The 17,901-nt window shown below is 39.9% G+C and overlaps 2 protein-coding genes across 5 annotated transcripts in view; one reads left to right on the top strand and one right to left on the bottom strand.

The window, feature by feature from the left end:
- The window catches only part of MCC (MCC regulator of Wnt signaling pathway), a 381,812-nt gene extending 374,735 nt beyond the window's left edge, over positions 1–7,077 (bottom strand). Inside the window, exon 1 of the mRNA XM_075067156.1 lies at positions 6,707–7,077. The gene's annotated coding sequence lies outside the window, so the exon portion shown is untranslated. The remainder of the gene's footprint in view (positions 1–6,706) is intronic.
- Positions 7,078–7,153: 76 nt separating this feature from the next.
- Positions 7,154–17,901, top strand: part of YTHDC2 (YTH N6-methyladenosine RNA binding protein C2) — a 45,255-nt gene continuing 34,507 nt past the window's right edge. For 2 of the 4 annotated variants that reach the window (XM_032783734.2, XM_032783735.2), the window contains exons 1-6: positions 7,154–7,439; positions 9,381–9,471; positions 10,498–10,694; positions 12,605–12,804; positions 14,860–15,026; positions 17,220–17,322. In XM_032783734.2, the coding sequence (XP_032639625.1) occupies positions 7,256–7,439; positions 9,381–9,471; positions 10,498–10,694; positions 12,605–12,804; positions 14,860–15,026; positions 17,220–17,322 (942 nt within the window). In that variant the 5' untranslated portion in view covers positions 7,154–7,255. Of the gene's footprint in view, positions 7,529–9,380; positions 9,472–10,497; positions 10,695–12,604; positions 12,805–14,859; positions 15,027–17,219; positions 17,323–17,901 lie in introns of all 4 variants that reach the window. The other 2 variants (XM_032783738.2, XM_032783737.2) reach the window with 2 other exon arrangements.

The raw sequence follows: 17,901 nt of genomic DNA on the forward strand, positions 1-17,901 counted from the left end.
AGTCTCTTTAGAAATATAATGATAGGAAGATTTGATGATCAGACTATTGACCTATATCATCAACTAATTACAAGAGAAAAACAACATCTATTTTCTGAGTTGCTTGATTATATACCTGACATGATGACACAGGGCCATTATCTACTTTTATTTCAGGCATCAAAGCAAACCTGTAACTAAATTGTTAGTAGTAGTTTGTTTATTAATGATTCTCTTAAAGTGAGATATATACTTTGACATTCTCAGGAGAATATAGATAATGTGAAATCATCATGGGAGATGTTTAACAGCAGATGAAAAATAGGCTTCTGTTGCTGTAGTGCACGAAATGTTATAGACCAGTGCTTCTCACCTTGTTGCTGTTGTTGGAGCCCACTTTGGGATGTATTGGTGGTTGCTGCCTACCCCCGATGATTCCTCACACCATGTCTTGACACAGTGTGCATGGTTTTTCCTTTGTTCTGTCCATTTACTTATCTTTCCTGCCTATTCTCTGCTTTCTTTCTCTTTTACATGTTCTCTACTGACTTTTCCTCTATTCCTGCTTCAGAGAGCACCAAGTCTTCTTTCCATTTATCCACTCACAGGGAACAAGCAGGAAGGGAAAAGGAGTGGCTTTCATTGATCCACTTACCACTTTACCTGCAGACTGTCAATGAACTTTAACAGCTCATGTCTAAGCACCTCACAAACATTAATTAATTTTACAGACTGGCAATTAAAACAAGGAAGTAGTAATTTCAAAAGTCCCTTTTTTAAAAGAGACTTAGGCACTCATTGGCTTTGGAATAATGAGAAAATTTATAAGCCAGAATTAGAATGTATGAGGGATATAAATCATCATGCTTCAGAGCATAAGAGAAACACTAATTTCTGGGGTTAGGAAAATATGTTGCCTATGAGTTGTCCAGGATGTTCTATTTCTTATACCTTCCTGTTAAGCATCTGGTTTTGGTCACCGTTGGAGACAGAATGCCAGACAGGATGGACTATTAGTCTAATGCTGTATAGCACTTCCTACATTTATATAAATATCCCCTAGACATTCTCTGGCAAATACCTGTGAGGAGATGAGCTTCTTCTAGCTGATAAGAGGCCTAATCTATATATTTGAGAAAGAACAACAACCCCTCAGAAACAAGTGGATGGCATATATATAGTATGTCTATATATAATTTATATTTTGATTAGAATTTTTCTCAACTCCTCCCCCTGCCCCTTTTTTTAATGGTCTCTCTTTGTCACGGTGCTCACTGGCTAATTTTTCACTTGTGTCTTTAATGAATGTTTCACCCTGTTCTTTTTATGTATTTACTCTTCCTAATGGAAAGCATAATCAATCACCTTGAGTCTGAGACATGCATTTTTAAACTTACAATGTTTCAGTGGGTTTATTATTAGTCAAAATAAATGTGTCTATCTCTAGTTTTGAACAAATTAGAATGACAGGGTGACTGAGTCTGCCCTAATGGTTAGCCTAACCCTATAAAATCTATATCCTCTCACCTGACAGAGGATAAGATGCCATTCCTCCTGATAGTGAGCACCTACTGACTTTAGTGGGACTACTTGTGTAAGTTCTCACAAACATGAGAAAGGGTTGCAAACCCTAGCCCTAAGTTCCCTGCTCTTAGCACTGGAGTTGACTTGTTACTTTGCCATCTCGAAGAGTTTCATTGTACATTTGAACCAACTAGTTAACTGCACTCCACCTGGAAAAGCAACCAGTTTCATATGCATGCATGACATGCATCTGACAAAGTGGGTATTCACCCACAAAAGCTCATGCTCCAATATGTCTGTTAGTCTATAAGGTGCCACAGGACTCTTTGCTGCTTGTACAGTTTCACATGAAAACCATAATTCAGGCTTTATTGCAGTTTGCAGCACAGAATTATACTATATTTAGTGGCTTTTTGTGTTAGAGCCTTGCAACCTCACCGAACCTGACAGGACCTGACTACAAGCATTGGATTCAGGCTGGGTGGGAAAACAATCCCATCTGCTGAGGTCAGCTCTCCTTCTTCTGCCAATGGGGTTGGTGCAGTAGCAGATAAATGCCCCACTGCCTCCTGCCAGCCACTGCCGCCTTGCTGCACTGTGTGCTGATGAGTCGAAGCACCCCACTTTGCAGTTCACACAGCGCAGCAGGTAGCCACCACTGCACCAAACATAGGAGTAGGAGGTACAGATGGCACTATTGGCTCAGTTTCAGCTAGGAAGGGCCAGGTTGGGTGGGCTTGCGTCCAAATTAGAAATTTGGCCTGAGCAGACCTCTTTTGTGTTATCTTAAAGCTGTTTCTTCTAATTCAGATCAATGTCTTATTTGGGAATGATTTATTAGCTGCAAGATGTTTATTTTCAAGTATATCTATAAAAAGTCTAAAATCTATGGTGTGACTTCTGTTCAGTGCCCTAACACTGTCTCTCTTTTTCAATGTGACATTTAAATACCATCCTTCAAGCAAGTCAAACTTCTCACTCTTTCATTGATATTTTATAAGTTCCTGTCTTAAACTCCCAGGATTAATCCCTGGTATAAATGTATTGATGAGGATAAACTAGGGACGGATTTGGTCCACAAATCTTAAAATGCATTTCGACTCTGGCAAAGGATTACGTACAAATGATACTTTCTTACTCAACAGATCTGCCCCCTTTGTATATTATGAGTCATATTAAACTTTCACATCTAATATCACTGGAGAGTCAACACAACAATGGAAAAAGAAGGTTGTGTATCATCAATAGATGTAACATAGGATCCAGTTGCAATGTAGGGCCAAATTATGCTCTTACTTATACAGTTATAACTCACTGAACAGAACTAGCTAAATACAATGGTTTGCAAAGGTATAACTGAGGACAGAATTTGGCCTGCAGAATCTTTATTTTTATTTGGGAAGAAAAGCTGGTAGTGTTAAGACAGAAGAGATGGAAGATCTAGGTTCTTGATCATAGACCTTTTGCAAGTCACTTGCCCCCTCTAAGCCTTAGTTTCCTTGCGTGTAAAATGGAAAAAATACTCCCTCATTCTGAGGATATGAAATTTAATTAATAGCTATAAGGTACTCAGATATGTACTGAGTGCAACAGAAATGTCTACAAATAAATACCACTGAAGATGTATAGGAAGGAAAGACTCTAGTTTGATTTTTCAGATCTCAGGAAGAGTTTGCAAGGGAGCGAATTAGAAAAAGCGAGTACATTATATGCAAATAGAGAAATTTCTAAATAGCACCTCTGGGACATAGCAAACCTGGAACTCTGCAGTGCCAATTTATCGTCACTATTCAGAGCAGATCTGTGCCAACATGCTCCCTGTGTACGCATCCTACAGCCAGGACAATACGAGCCACTGTGATCAGGCCAATAGTCTTGGTATTCTTGATACATTCTCACCTATATTTATGGGATAGAGTCGATGGACAGACAAATGTCAATGCCTCTTTTAGTTACTTACCATGAGGTGTGTGATACTTTAAAAGTATACACATTAGATAGGTTCTAATAACATAATGGTAAACAACAATTTCCTGTAAATTTACAGACATGATCGACTACTCACAACTATATTTTCAGAATATTCCTTGTAATATTTTTTCTCTAAAAACTAAGAAAAGCCTTAGGATTCAGATATTAAAACTGTCAGAAGTCCATACAATTGGTGATTCAATATTCTCCAGTCACTGATGAGTCTTTATAGATACTTAATAGGTTACCTGCTAGAAGAAACATGATAGGCCATATTCAGCCATGGTGTAAACAGATGCAACTCCACTGAAATTAATGACCCTGATCTTTCATAACAAAATGCAGAGTAGCCCCAGGATGGGAGAATTGAGAAAACTACCTTTGCTTCCCTCCCCAGTTAAATCAAGTATATCTTCTGTCACAACTGAAGGTCTGTCTCAAAAACACTGCATTTATGCACCAGGACTAAATGTGGCTATTTTAATCCAGCAATTGCTTTAATCCAGCAAATCTCACTAGTTTTGCTGGAAGGGGGACTTCAGGGCCTGGCTCACTTGTGATTTGGATTCAGAATCATGCTACGTAAAAATACACATTTGTTGTACTACCACCACCTTGTGGCTAACTATGTTTAACATAGTAACAGCTGTGGTTAGATGTTGATAGATGTTTGGTTATATGTGCGTGTGTTCCCTTGGTGTGCCACCCCAGCCCTGTGCAGACAGCTGGCATTGCAGACCTCAAATGAAGCACCCAATGACCACAAGATCCGTTAAGGGATGAAGGTACCCAGCCAGGTTTATTGTCAATGAAGCATGGTACTAGTATCCCACAGACTCTATCGGACCACTAATACATGTATGCCCATAACAATGGATCAGCTCAGTGAACGGCAGGGCTTTCCATTCCTTCCTAGCCCAGACAAAGATACTCCCTCTGAGATACTTCTTTAAACACCAATAGAACAAATTAGTATTGCCCCCTGACATAGTCAGTCACTGCCCCCTGACGTGGTTAGTTATCACCCATCACCTTGTACATGCTGGTTTGATCAAAACATCTCTATTATGTACTGTCATCCTGACCTTATCTTTTAGGAATGCTGTGGGTGTTCCTGTTATCCTTTGGGAATGTTTTTATACCATCCTTGGATGTTCTGGTACCACTTGCTATTGGAATGTGTTTCTCCGAGGACTCTGTGACCAGCACTTCTTAGGAATGTGTATTTCTGCAATATCAACCCTGTTCTTGCCAGACTCTGTGAGCAGGTCCCCTCACACAAGGTCTTATATCTCAGGGTCTTTTCCTACTATATTCCCCCACTTTTTGTGTTTTTATGGGGAGGATGTTTACCCATTGTCCCGGAAAGCATTATGCATAGACTGACGATGGTCCAGTGGGCTAAACACTGTTATGTGGCCACCTTACTTTCCCATTTACACCCCATCTGTTTCTTAGTTTTCACATTCCCTTGTATGACTGATGGACAGATTTTATTTTCCAATTGTTATTAGTCCCTTATGGTAGGCCTGGGAATGTTAAGCTTGGGATTTTGATTAAGGAATGTAGTTTTATGATTGAGGCTTGGGGGCACTCCCAAATAATTAATACATATGAATAATATGGATACACTGTATCTATTTTTAGTGTAAATGGGTATATATATGGATAGTATGTATGTGTACATATGACATCACTTTATATTTAAATGCAACTTTTTTTTCAAATTTGGTGTTATAGTTTGGCTTTTTTATTTTGGTGCTGTAGATAGCAACATATTTTTATTAGGGCAATTACAGTTACCATTTGTATTACTATTGGTAGAAGGCTGAGTGTTTTGAAATACTGGGATAAGCATTATTATAGTGTGTTCCACAGTGCTATGTATATGAGAATTATAACAGAAATTTGGAGTACTGACATTACAAAGGAGGCCTTTATATATAAATATTTTGTAATTAGTTACTACTCAATACAGTCCATTCATATTATAGTTTACCCTTACTGCTGGTAAGCTTTGCTGGGTAGGAAACAGGAACAGCTAGCTTTTTTGTTTTATTGGTTGTATTGCTTTGTGATACATGAGTAGTTGACATAGATTTAGTTGTTTTTTTTACGGATTCTGTTTTCCAGATAATCTACTGAATGGACAGTAACTAATTTATTAAATATTGCAGTGTTAGGATTTAATGTTGGTACTTAGGCACTGGACAAGATTGTTTTGAATAACATGTGTTTTACTTAGGATGTGGTGTCACTTACCCAAATTATGATTGGTGCTAAGGTGGAATTTGTTTATCCAATTTGTAGTTATTGAGTAGTTGTTTTCTGCCTTTATGTTGTTTGCTACCATTTGTTTGTTGATTTCTACTTGTGTGTTAGATAAACAGTTGAGCGATGTTATGTAAATGATGTACAGCAATAACACAACACAGCAATAATACAGTTGCTTTCACATAGAAGCTAAGTTTAAATTAACTGACAGTGGTTTTTAGCTGAGTGCCAACTTAACTGTTTATATATGGCAGATTGATTGCATAAATAAAAAAAATCTTTTATTTATAAAGCACTGCAATTTTTTATGCTTTTTTTTCTGCATATTGATTTTTTGGTGTTTTTGTAGTGTATTTGGTTTGTGGGATGTAATTTTAAACAGCTAGTTAGTTAACATAACACATTTTTTGTTTTACTTTTTTTTATTTTGAGTAACCCACTGTAATTCATAGATTAATTTAATGTGTTTACAACGTAATAGGGACCAAGTCTTTTATAAAGCAAACAAAAGGGTTAAACATTTTTATTTAACTTTATTAAAACTGATAAACATTTATATTTGCCGAATTTGTTGTTACTTTAGTAATTTAAGTCATTTTAAATAATCTTATATTAAACTTTATTTTAAAACTCTGCAATCTAGAAATAAGAAAAGACCCTGTTTCAAATATTAGTTAGTGGTTAGGATTAGCAGCAGAGTCTGCATTTCTGCTACTTGGCAACTATCTCTTGAAGAAAGTTAGGAGTAATTCCAGCTGCTGCATTTGTGAAGGGTTAAAATAATTAATGCACTGGATTTATTTTAAGTAAAATTGTTTTCTCTTTGTTGTTTTGTTCAGCTTTTAATTGCTTTATTTTTGGCGGTTTTGTAAAAACTATAACTTTTAAATCAAAGAGAGAGAGCAGAAGTGACGAGAAGGGGAGAGAAAAGCAACCTAGGAACGTAAATCCCACTAACCTTTAGGGGCCGCAGGGGGTACGACCTTAAATCAGAGGTGGGGCTCTTCGGAAATTGTAGCCCTAGGCCAATTTGCTGGGGAGAACAAACCCGCACGGAGCCCTGCCTCAGAAACAGGGGCAGACAATAGCAGCAGGCGCTTCTGCCTGACCCACGTGGGAAGGCTCCAGCCCACAGACAGCTCCTGCGGAAGAGAGGTGAGCGCCCGGCTCGCCAGGTAACGCGCAGTAGGCTGAGTGGGGGCCTGGACACATAGCTGCAGCTAGAGGGGCCTAAGCCTAGAAGCCCGCGCGCCGCCCCTAAAGCTGTGATTAGGTTGACACGGCTACCTCCAGCGCATGCGTCCTGCGCGGCGCCCGGTCCTATTTCCTGCGTCCCTCTTCGCCCCGCCCCCGCCTGAAGGGACGTCATAGCATCGCGGCTGGTCACGCCCCTTTCACTTTCCCTCTGAGCTGCAGGCAAGTGCGCGCGCGGCCTGCCCCGGCTGCCAGAGGGAGCTCTGCAGCCCCGGGGCCGGGCTGGAAGCGACGGTCTCGTCCCCACAGGGAGATGTCGCGGCCCAGCAGCGTGTCCCCCCGACCACCCACCAGCGCCCTGTCTGGCGGGGGCCCGGCCGCAGCCTCCGGCTCGGGCAGCGGCCGGGCCAGGGGGCTGAAGGACATCCGCATCGACGAGGAGGTGAAGATCGCGGTGAACATCGCCCTGGAGCGGTTCCGCTACGGGGACCAGAGAGGTGACCGCGGGCCGGGATGATGTAGAGGCACCCGGGAGGGAGTCGGTGCGTGAGGCCCTGTGGGGGCTGGGGACCGAGGGGGCTTCTGGGTGAGCAAAGAGATCCGTCTGTCTGGGGAGGGAGTAATCTATACAGGGTGTGGGGGGGAAGGGCAAAGGATGGGGGGACCCTTTGTCAGGCGTCCTTCCCCACTCTGACTTTTAGGGTGCAGATGTGGGGACCCTCATGAAAAACCCCCAAGCTTATTTACCAGCTTAGGGTAACAGCCAGCTGCCACCACCAAGCGTGCCCCAAATCTTAGGGGAGAGCCAGTTGGAACTCTGCCTTCCCCCAAATATTTCTCAAGTCCCTAACCCCCCTTTTCCTGGGTAGATCTGAGACTAATTCCTACCCCTAAGTCCTTACACACTGAGTAGGCTTGAGAGTATACCCTCACCAATTAGTCCTGGTGAACACAGATTCAAAACCTTTGGATCTTAAAACAATGAAAAAATCAATTAGGTTCTTAAAAGAAGGATTTTATTAAAAGAAAAGGTAAAGTTTATCTCTGTAAAATCAGGATGGAAATAACTTTACAGGGTAATCCGATTCAAAGAGTCCAGAGGAACCCCCTCTAGCCTTAGTTTCAAAGTTACAGCAAAACAGGGATCAACCTCTCTCTAGCAGAGAAGCATTTACAAGTTGAGAAAACAAAGATTAAACTAACAGGCCTTGCGTGGCTGTTACTTACAAGTTTGAAATATAAGAGACTTATACAAAAAGATTTGGAGAGCATGGATAGATATCCGGTCCGCTCTTAGTCCCAGGAGCGAAAACCACCAAAACAAAGAGCACAAACAAAAGCCCCCCACCCCCATTTTAAAGTATCTTGTCCCCTTATTGGTCCTTTGGGTTACCTGATTTCTTAACCCTTTACTGGTAAAAGGATTTTGGTGTCTCTGGCCAGGAGGGATTTTATAGAATTGTATACAGTTGTTACCCTTCCCTTTATAATTATCACACACCTAGACAGGGGTTGTGGGGGGGAAGGTAGGGATTGGATTGGGTTGGGTTGGGGGAGACCTGGGCAGAGGATGTGGGGGAGGAGAGTAGGCCTTGGGTGGGGGGGAGTGACCTAGGAAAAAGGTGGGGGGGGTAGGGGAGGGCTTGGATTGGGTTGTGGGGGGTGATCTGGGCAGGGGGTGTTTGTGTGGGGGAGGACAGGACAGGACATGGGGAGGCGGAAGGTTATACTGCTGCCCCATTCTGGTGGCTGAAGCTCATTGAGGGCACTGCGAGGCTCTTGGTTTGGGAAACAGAATCATTCTAGTATTAACAGGAATAGCTATTGAGGTGAATTTAGGATGATGGGGCTAACAGCATGTCATGTCTGAGCTATAATATTCATGGCTAGAACATGTCTTGAGTGCTGGTACTTCATGCATGTGTGCCACCCTAACCTCTTTTGAGGTTCCATGGATGCTTATTGGATCTTGGATCCTTATCAGTTATGTGAGCTCTAACCCAACATAATGAGCTCCTATACCACCCCAGTCCTCTAATTGCCCAAGTGCCATATTGGCCAAAATATTCAAGGTTGAATGGTGGACATGACTCCCTGGCACTTGTACCACTGAGCTCTTACACTGGGCCTGGCATATGACTGCAGTTGACTGAAAATGCTAGGAACCACTACAATAGGTAGTGGCAAGGGTTTTATGTGTGTGAGGAGGAAAATACTTCCCACTAACAATGTAGAACTACAGGTTGGCCTCCCCTCTTGGAAGAAGGTAGATGAGACTAATTTGTTTGGAGGTTAGAGATCTTTGCTCAGTAGTTCTTGGTGAGATTGCTTGTTTTGGCATGGAAATAAGTAAATATTTCTCATTTTATTTGAAATAGGGAAGAAGTAACATGCTAATTATGTTGTGTTATATCTTCTAATTTTTTAAAATTTTTTAGAAATGGAATTTCCTTCTTCTTTGACTAGTACTGAAAGAGCATTTATTCACCGACTGAGTCAGTCTCTTGGACTGATTTCTAAAAGTAAAGGGTAAGTTAATGTGAGATTGGTTGTGTTAATTACTAAAAATGAAAGTCCACATATCTCTTTAAAAGGCAATATATATATATTTCCAGTATTTCTTGTAGTTTGACCGAGGGCAGATCATTCAGGAGGGTCTAGTAGGGAAGAGATACTGAGGTTCCTTGCAGGGTTCTTTGAGCACTAGTTCTCTGGTTGAAGGAATCTGGGGCCTGTTCAGTTTGGGAAGCCTTGCCCCCTCTCTACCTTATGGATTTATGAAATTGACAAAGAAAGAACTCTCTTTACGCAGAGAGCCAGGAGTTATTTTACTCTGAATTGTATTGCTTCCTGACCAAGATTCTGCATGGAATCTGGGAGCTTGGTAAGGGACATATCATCGAGAGCAGAACCTCCCCTACTCCTAGAAATGTGTGAAAGCATCTGTACAGAGTAATGGAGGAAAAGGGTTGGATGGTATTGTGGGGATAAGTTTACTCCCCAAGTCGCTCTGCATTTCAGCCCTCTAAGTAGAAAAGGGGAAATCTTCATACAGAGGGCCCCTTTCATGCTGAGATAAACAGAAGATGATCAAAGTCCAAAAGTTGTAGGGTAACACCGAAGAAGAGGAAACAGAGCACAGTGTATATAAAAGACACAAAAATCTGGACTTGCTGATAGATCAGCTGGGGAAGCATCCTGAGAGACTGAGTTTGAGCAAAACATTTTTTTCTTCTGTGATTCTTGAAATAACTTCTGAACGGGTACTGTCAAGGTTCAAAAGCCTGATCATGGCCACTGAGATAATAGCAGGTCTTTGAGTCAGAATTCTAAAACCAGGTTGACCTTTTGTTTAGGCATCCTGTTGGATCTCTTAATCGTGTGCTGGATGCTTCTCTTACTCTGTGTTTTTTTGTGGTATTTGATATATTATTATACTTAACTTTTTTTGTAGATCACCTTAATATAATTTAGGAGTTAGTTGTCGGAAGATTTGTATGTATAAGTAAAATAGTTACTATCTAGTGAAATGAAAAATTTCTTTATTTTTTTCAGAAAAGGAGCAAATAGATATTTAACCATAAAGAAGAAAGATGGGTCAGAATTGGCACATACAGTAATGGCCTGTAGTTTGACCCCCAATACAAAACATGCTATTAGGAGCCTAATTCAGAGATTTCCTGTGACCAATAAAGAACGCACTGAACTTCTACCAAAAACAGAACGAGGAAATGTGTTTGCTGTTGAAGCTGGTATGTGCAGTATAATCTGATAAGAGTTTGTGAGTTCATACTGTTAGAAAATAACTTGCTTTTAATTTTCTCATGCCATGCTATATTATTGACTTTTTCCTATTAAAATAAGAAGGAAGCTTATATTTGTATTATATTAATTGAATTCCAGTTGTAGACCTGATCCATAAACTAAAGAGTTTACAATTCAGATTTCTTAAATCTCTACTAACCGACGGAACTAGTTCAAATATACATTGATAAATTATCTAATGCCAGAACACTGACCTTTTAACAGGATTATTACTTGAATAGGTATTCAGCTATGAGGGCTTAATTGTATTTCTGTATAGGAGGTTTGGTCTGGTACACAGAAAACTCTACTTCATTTGATATTACAGATTTTATGATGGTTCTAAATACTGCACACTTCTTGTTCTCAAGGTTGTATTATAATAAGGTTAACAAGACTAGAGTTTTGTGTGGTTGGGAGCCATTGTTTATTAACTGTGTGGCAGTGCTTTATGAAGGGTGTGTATGATTTGATATAGCAATGTACAAACAGTAAGTCTATTTACCTCTCCAGCCTGCTTAGCCAGTTGTTTGCTCCTGTCCAGCTCAGTCTGTTAGCCTGTGTGAAGAAGTAGTAGATATAAAGGACTCAAGTTTGTACTGAAATTGCATCTTCTGACTTTTTCATAGAGTGAAGGTGTTTCTTGATAGATTTGACATTCTCAGGAAACTTATACTAAAACTGCTTGAATTGATGTTTTGCAAGAAGCATGAAAACCTACCTAGAATTTATTTTTAGTTTATTTAATAGTGATGAACATCAATAGTTTGATTTTTTAGGTAGTTTAATATTAGACTTTTGCAGAATAGCCTCTTATGCCAAAGATTTTTATGATCCTTGCTTGTCTATGGTATATGCTAGTGTTAAATATGTGGCAGTGTACACTGTATATCTAGAAGTATAGACTCAGCAAAATCAGTTTACCGTATTCCAAATTAGACACATGTCTAAGAATGTTTACACTGCAATTAGACCCCACAGCAGGTACATACCTACTGACTTGGGCTTGCTGGGGTCTTTAACTGCAGTGTAGATTCCCAGCTGGGAGTGCAGCCTGAGCTCTGGAATCCTCCCACCTCTCAGGGTCCTAGAGTCTGGGCTGCAGCTGAACCTGGAAGTCTACACTGCAGTTAAACAGCACTAGAGTCCTAACACCATGAACCCAAGTCAGGTGGCTAGGGTCCGCTGCGGGTTTATAATTGTACAGTAGACTTACTCTGCTGGATTTGGTACTAATTTAAACATGGATACAATGAATGTGGCCAACAAATCATTAGGAAAGGAGTGGGATAAGAACCACATAGGTTACAATATGATTATACATTAACTCAGAGAAGGCATGTGTTCATCATGGTGGAGTAGTTTAAAAAATCATTAGTCATTTATTATTTTAATATATGATAACTTCTCTAGGAACTGCAGAAGAAATGGGTCTGCAGGAGATACTTAAGGCCAGCGTGGTAGCCTCACAGGTCAGCTAGTTTAAGTCAGTTGCCGCCTCTCCTTAGATGCCTAGATGCATTGCTTTTAAATATAATGGTTTGTTCTCTTTCCCTGTGGGGCTGAGTCTGATGTTTTCACAGCACTTGTAGCCTTTCCCCACTTTGGCCGTGAGATATTGGGAAGCTTAATCTTTTTATTCTTTCAGAAACCTTTGTCAAACAACAGAATGACTTCCACCAGTGTTCTGGAATGTGTTCATTTGTCACTTTAAAATATTTTACAGCACTAACATGGAAACGTGGTATTTTGATTTATTTTAGAAACCTCTGTATTAACAATGTTCAGTTTTTGCATTGAATTACAACATTTTGGGGCACACCTTTGATGCTATGTCATTAATTCTGTCTTTTCTTAGAGAACAGAGAAATGAGTAAGACAAGTGGACGACTTAACAATGGCATCCCTCAGATTCCTGTGAAAAGGGGGGAATCTGAATTTGATTCCTTCAGGCAATCTCTACCAGTTTTTGAAAAACAGGAAGAAATTGTCAGAATTATTAAAGAAAATAAAGTTGTTCTGATTGTGGGAGAAACTGGATCAGGAAAAACTACTCAGGTATGTCTTTTCGCTTAATGAAATTAAAAGGATTAATTAGTTCTTTATACTGTTGGACTAACCATATGTGTTTTATCTGTGTGTCAGAATCAAGCCCTAAAACATTATTTATTTAAATGAGATCTCTTCATATTACTCTGTTGGCTTTTCTTTGTGTCCAGGTTTGGGTACCACATTTTAGGAAAGGTGTGGACATACTGGTGAGGGTCCACAGAGGGTCAGCAAAATGACCAAAAGTTTAGAAAACCTGACTTGTGAGGAAAGATTTAAAAAAACCTACACCTTTTAAGTCTTCAGAAAAGCAGACTGAGGGGGGAGCTAAGAAGTCTTCAGATATGTTAAGGGCTGTTATAAAGAGAATGGTGATCAATTGTTATTCAGGTCTACTGAAAGTAGGACAAGAAGTAATCTGCTTACTCCGCAGCAAGGGAGGTTTAGGTTAGATATTAGGAAAAGCTTCCTGAGGATAGTTAAGGTCTGGAATATGCTTTCAAGGAAAGCTGTGGAATCCTCGTCATTGAAGATTTTTAAGAACAGGTTAAGACAAACAACTGTCAGAGATGGTCTCAAGTATACGTTATCTTGGGTGGGGTCTCCAGGCAGGTTCCAACCCTGTACTTTTTTTATTGTAGTTTATGGCCCCTGCATTATGTGCTGTGTTTTTAACACAAAGAACTGGCCTAAGAACACAGGGTCAAATCCTGCTTACTTACTGCACATGGGAAGTTCCGATGCCAGGTTATGGGAGCAGGATTTATCCCAGAAAAATCAACAATTCTTGGTTTTATTTTTTTTGCTTTATGGCCCAACCCATCCTGATTTAGAGGGGAAGTGAAAGTGGCAATTAAGAAATTGTTGACATGTGCACACATACAGAACAGTTGATAGAAATGACTGCAAATTACAGTTAGGAAATGCAGACAAGCGGTAAGAAAGGGATCAGTGAAAAATCTGTGGTCAGTAGGTTTACGGACAATAAGAAATAATTTATTTAAATATATTAGAAACAAACAAAACCTACAATGGCATAAATTAATTTTACCATCTTCATCTAGTAATCGACAGCCATGATGCAGAAAGGGCAGTAAATATTTGTTTTCTGTATTTGATATTTTTTTTATTCTAAATAATGACTCTGGAGTTCTCTTAAACTCTACCATGACTACATGAGACTTTTCCTAAAAGTTGTCATGGCAAAATTGTGGTGGTGGTGTTTCCCTTTTAAGAGAATTGTAGTGTTCTTTTATATATTTGGTTAGAAGTTTGACATCGTTAAAATTTTGTTAGGTCAGCCTGTGTACCAGTGCTCCTTATCTCACTGTTTTGGGTAAGGAACTTGAGAAAACAGCATCTGAAATGTTTCAAATTCTCTCTTAAACAGGCTAGAGCCCAAAATAACATCATCTACCTAAAATCAGATTGAAAGATGCCTATTCTATTTCCCTGACTTTGTCAGTAATAGCCCATTAATGGTCTATTAAACACTCTAGAAAAAATTCTTTTTGGCTTTGGATGCCTTCTTCCTGTATCAGGAACCAGCTCTGCCCTCTGGTATGAATTCCAGAGGGATCCCTGTATGTTTCTCATTTGGCAACAACAAGAGTAGTAGTCTTAGCAGAGCCACCAAAGAAAGTCTAGTATGTAGGAGGAGAGAAAAGAAAGATCAAAAACTTCAGCACCCAAAGCCTTGCAGTGATGGGGGTTGGCATCTAGGATAAGAAGCTCTGACCTTTTCTCTCGATAATAAACGATAGAGAGAGCGTGAGCAGACAGCCATGACTCCTAAACCTCTCACCTCTTGTCTATTTCTGTAGTGATTTATGGTGATCTGCCTCCTTCATGCTGAGTACCAGTATTAAACACCCAAAATACCCTAAAATGAATAATGATAAAAGAGTTGTAATGGGCTCTTACAGACTGAATCTCCATTTCTTGTTTATAAAATGAGCCAGTGCAAACTGCTTTACTCAGTGGTGCTTCTCAGTTATATTTTGTTTGCTAAGATAGAAAGGTTGCAACGCTATCAAATTAAAAAACAAACCCACTTTCTTCTAGATTCCTCAATTCCTTCTTGATGACTGTTACAAAAATGGAATTCCATGTCGCATATTTTGCACTCAGCCAAGACGTTTGGCAGCTATTGCTGTGGCTGAAAGAGTTGCTGCAGAAAGGAGAGAAAAGATTGGCCAGACAATTGGCTATCAGATCCGATTAGAAAGCAGGTATAAATAATATTATGGGCGTTTTTTTTTGTTTTTTGTTTTTTTTTTGAAAAAAAAAAGGTTGTATGAATGCATCTAACTCTTTTTGAAGAAAAATTAGATTTTAAGTTCCTCAGGGCAGGTACTGTTCATCTCATGTCATTTAAGCAACATGCTTATCTGTGATGCTGAACAATAAATGATCAAAGAAACACAGATAGCTACATTGTGTGAAGTATAAAATAAGAAGTTCCATCTGATCAGACATCTATGAAAGTGCAAAAATCAGAAATCTCTGCTGACACACAACTTTAGCGTTAGTTTGATCTGGAAATAAATAATAATTTGAGGAAATGTGGATCTAAGTTTTTCCTCAAGCACAAAACCCCAATTCATTTTAGTGAAAATAAAAACGTTTATTTTTATTCATTATTTGTATAGTTCTGAAAGTCTTAGTAAGTCAGGGCCTTATCCTAAATCATTTAATGTAATACACGCTAAATAGTGTTTAAACATGTAGAAAATAGGAGGAAACAAAAATTAGTTGAGCTCTTGCCTGTTTTTTGTATTTTGTTAATGTTTGTTTTTATTTTAATTTGTTCATTAGCTAACCATTTCAGCAGGAGGTTTATCAGACTGTTGAGAGACTTGTGTTTTTTAAAGTGGGGGGAAAAAGATTAGTTGGACAGAGGATGTAGGGGTTGGGGGTTTCCAGGCATATGGTGCCATTCAGAAGGTGGTGTGGGGACAAGTGGGAGGAGGACACTAAGGTCTTGGCTAGTTATGCAGCTTCAGTGGAGTGGAGGTGCCAAAGTGAGTGCAGAAGGTGACAAAAGCAGAGAAATGAAGGAGCTAGGTGGCCTTGAAGGTGAATACAGAGGCGTACGTTTGATGAAGAAAGTCACAGGAAGCTGGTGAAGGGTTTTTAAGAGGGGCTAAAGATTATGAAAATGTCCAGTAAAATGGACTTGCAAGAGTGTTTTGAGAGTCTGAGAGGGCCGGGGCAAGATGAGTGTCTGTCTGGCAGACCAGAGAAGAGGTTGCAGTAGCTGAGGATAGGAATAAGTAGTTTTTGTAGGGTTTGTTGGCAGAGATGGACAAGAGCAGGTGTTTTCCTGGGCAACATCTCCTAAAGGAACTAACAGGATACTAGAAGAAGCTTGAATGTGCGAGGGGAATAGAAGAGAGACTGAGAGGATAGTGGAATTTCCAACAGTAATTGACAAGAGGAAAAGGGAGCATTTGGGAGGGAAAGTAGTTAATTTTTTTAGTCCTGTTAAGCATTAGATGACAGGGAGGTACCCAGGAGAAGAAGCTGGAGAGGCAGTCATAGATGTCAATCTGAACAGAGGTAGGTTAGGGATGGAGAGGTAAGATACCTTTAGGCTGGTTTTCTTATTTTTGAGAGGCTGAATGGATTCCCAGCTGTTATCCTGTGTGTCTCCCTTTTTGGCTACGCTTTAGAAGTCTGGAAGAAAAAAAATCCCTTGCTAGAGGTAGATGTTAGTCAAGCATTTGCTGGGGCTTGAATTGGTGGGGAGAAAGTAGTAGCAGTCTCCCAAGCTATGCCCACACGCCTCGCGTTGCCTATTGGAGGCACCAAAATGAGATGCGACACAATACAATTTTGTAGATATTCAAAATATAATCACTTGGGCTCTACTGACATGAGAGCTGAGATTCTGGAGAACAAGATGGAAGACTGTAGGGCTATGTCTACACTAGCATTTGCTGCAGTATAACTTATGGCACTCAGGGGTGTGAAAAAGCCACCCCTCAGAGTGATGTAAGCGCTGTATAGACAGTGCTATGTCGGCAGGGCTGGATAGTTAAGCAGACCCGAGAGCTCTCTCCCGTCAGAGCAGTCACATTAGAGAACTTACAGTAGCACACTTTCATCGCTGTAGCTCCACCACTGTAAACTCTTTAGTGTAGCTGTAGCCTAAAAAAGACTGGCTTGCAGGTCAGGCTGGTGTGACCTGGCTGATTTCCAGCACTGACAGTTGAAAATATTTTTTAGTATAAGCTGGAAAGTTCAAGAGCATGTTTTACCTTACATTAAAGAGTCATTTCTTAGTGACCGGATATTATTATTTTTTTTAGTACCATTAATTTTTAATAAGAATATGAAAGATAGATTGCACATTTTAAATTATATGTAATTTATAACACTGCAAAGAACTGAATGTCTCTGTTTCATAACTGTTTAATTAGGGTTTCTCCAAAGACGCTGCTAACATTTTGCACTAACGGTGTATTACTTCGTACGCTGATGGCAGGAGACAGCACACTATCGACCGTGACGCATGTTATTGTGGTAAGAACCCTTGCGTGTTCATGTAGAGTGACATTCCAGAGCCTTTGACAACTGTGAGATCAGGCTTTATTTTTTCTCATTAATTGGCTGTATAGTATACTTAGTCTCAAATATTTATGTCATCTGAACAGAATATGAATCATAATTACTGTATTTGCTGCCTTTGACTGGTCTATGTAGTAGTTCATGTGCTTCTTTGTTTTTCTGCATTAAAAATATTGTTTGCCAGTTTTAATGGGCTCAGGTTTTTTAGTGCATATTTGAAATTAATAAGAGTACATAGATATATTGAGGGGAGGATAGAGTACTGACTTGTTTGCAACATTCTTTGGAACTAAATACAGTTAGTCTTAGGACAGCTTATGTTGATACTGTGGAGTCTGGTGAGCATGTATTAGAATTCCATGTGTCTCACATTTCTGTTTGCAGTCTAAATTGAAGCAGCACTTCTATAAGCATATTCTGTACTGCAAAGTGCTGAGCACTCTGGCCACAGTCGGGATCATGACCCTATTGTGTTAAGCACTGTACAGACATACAGCGAGGTCCTGCTCCAAAGAGCTTACACCAATTTAATGT

This window comes from Chelonoidis abingdonii, chromosome 6 (genome assembly GCF_003597395.2).
Source record: "Chelonoidis abingdonii isolate Lonesome George chromosome 6, CheloAbing_2.0, whole genome shotgun sequence".
Classification (NCBI taxonomy): domain Eukaryota; kingdom Metazoa; phylum Chordata; order Testudines; family Testudinidae; genus Chelonoidis; species Chelonoidis abingdonii.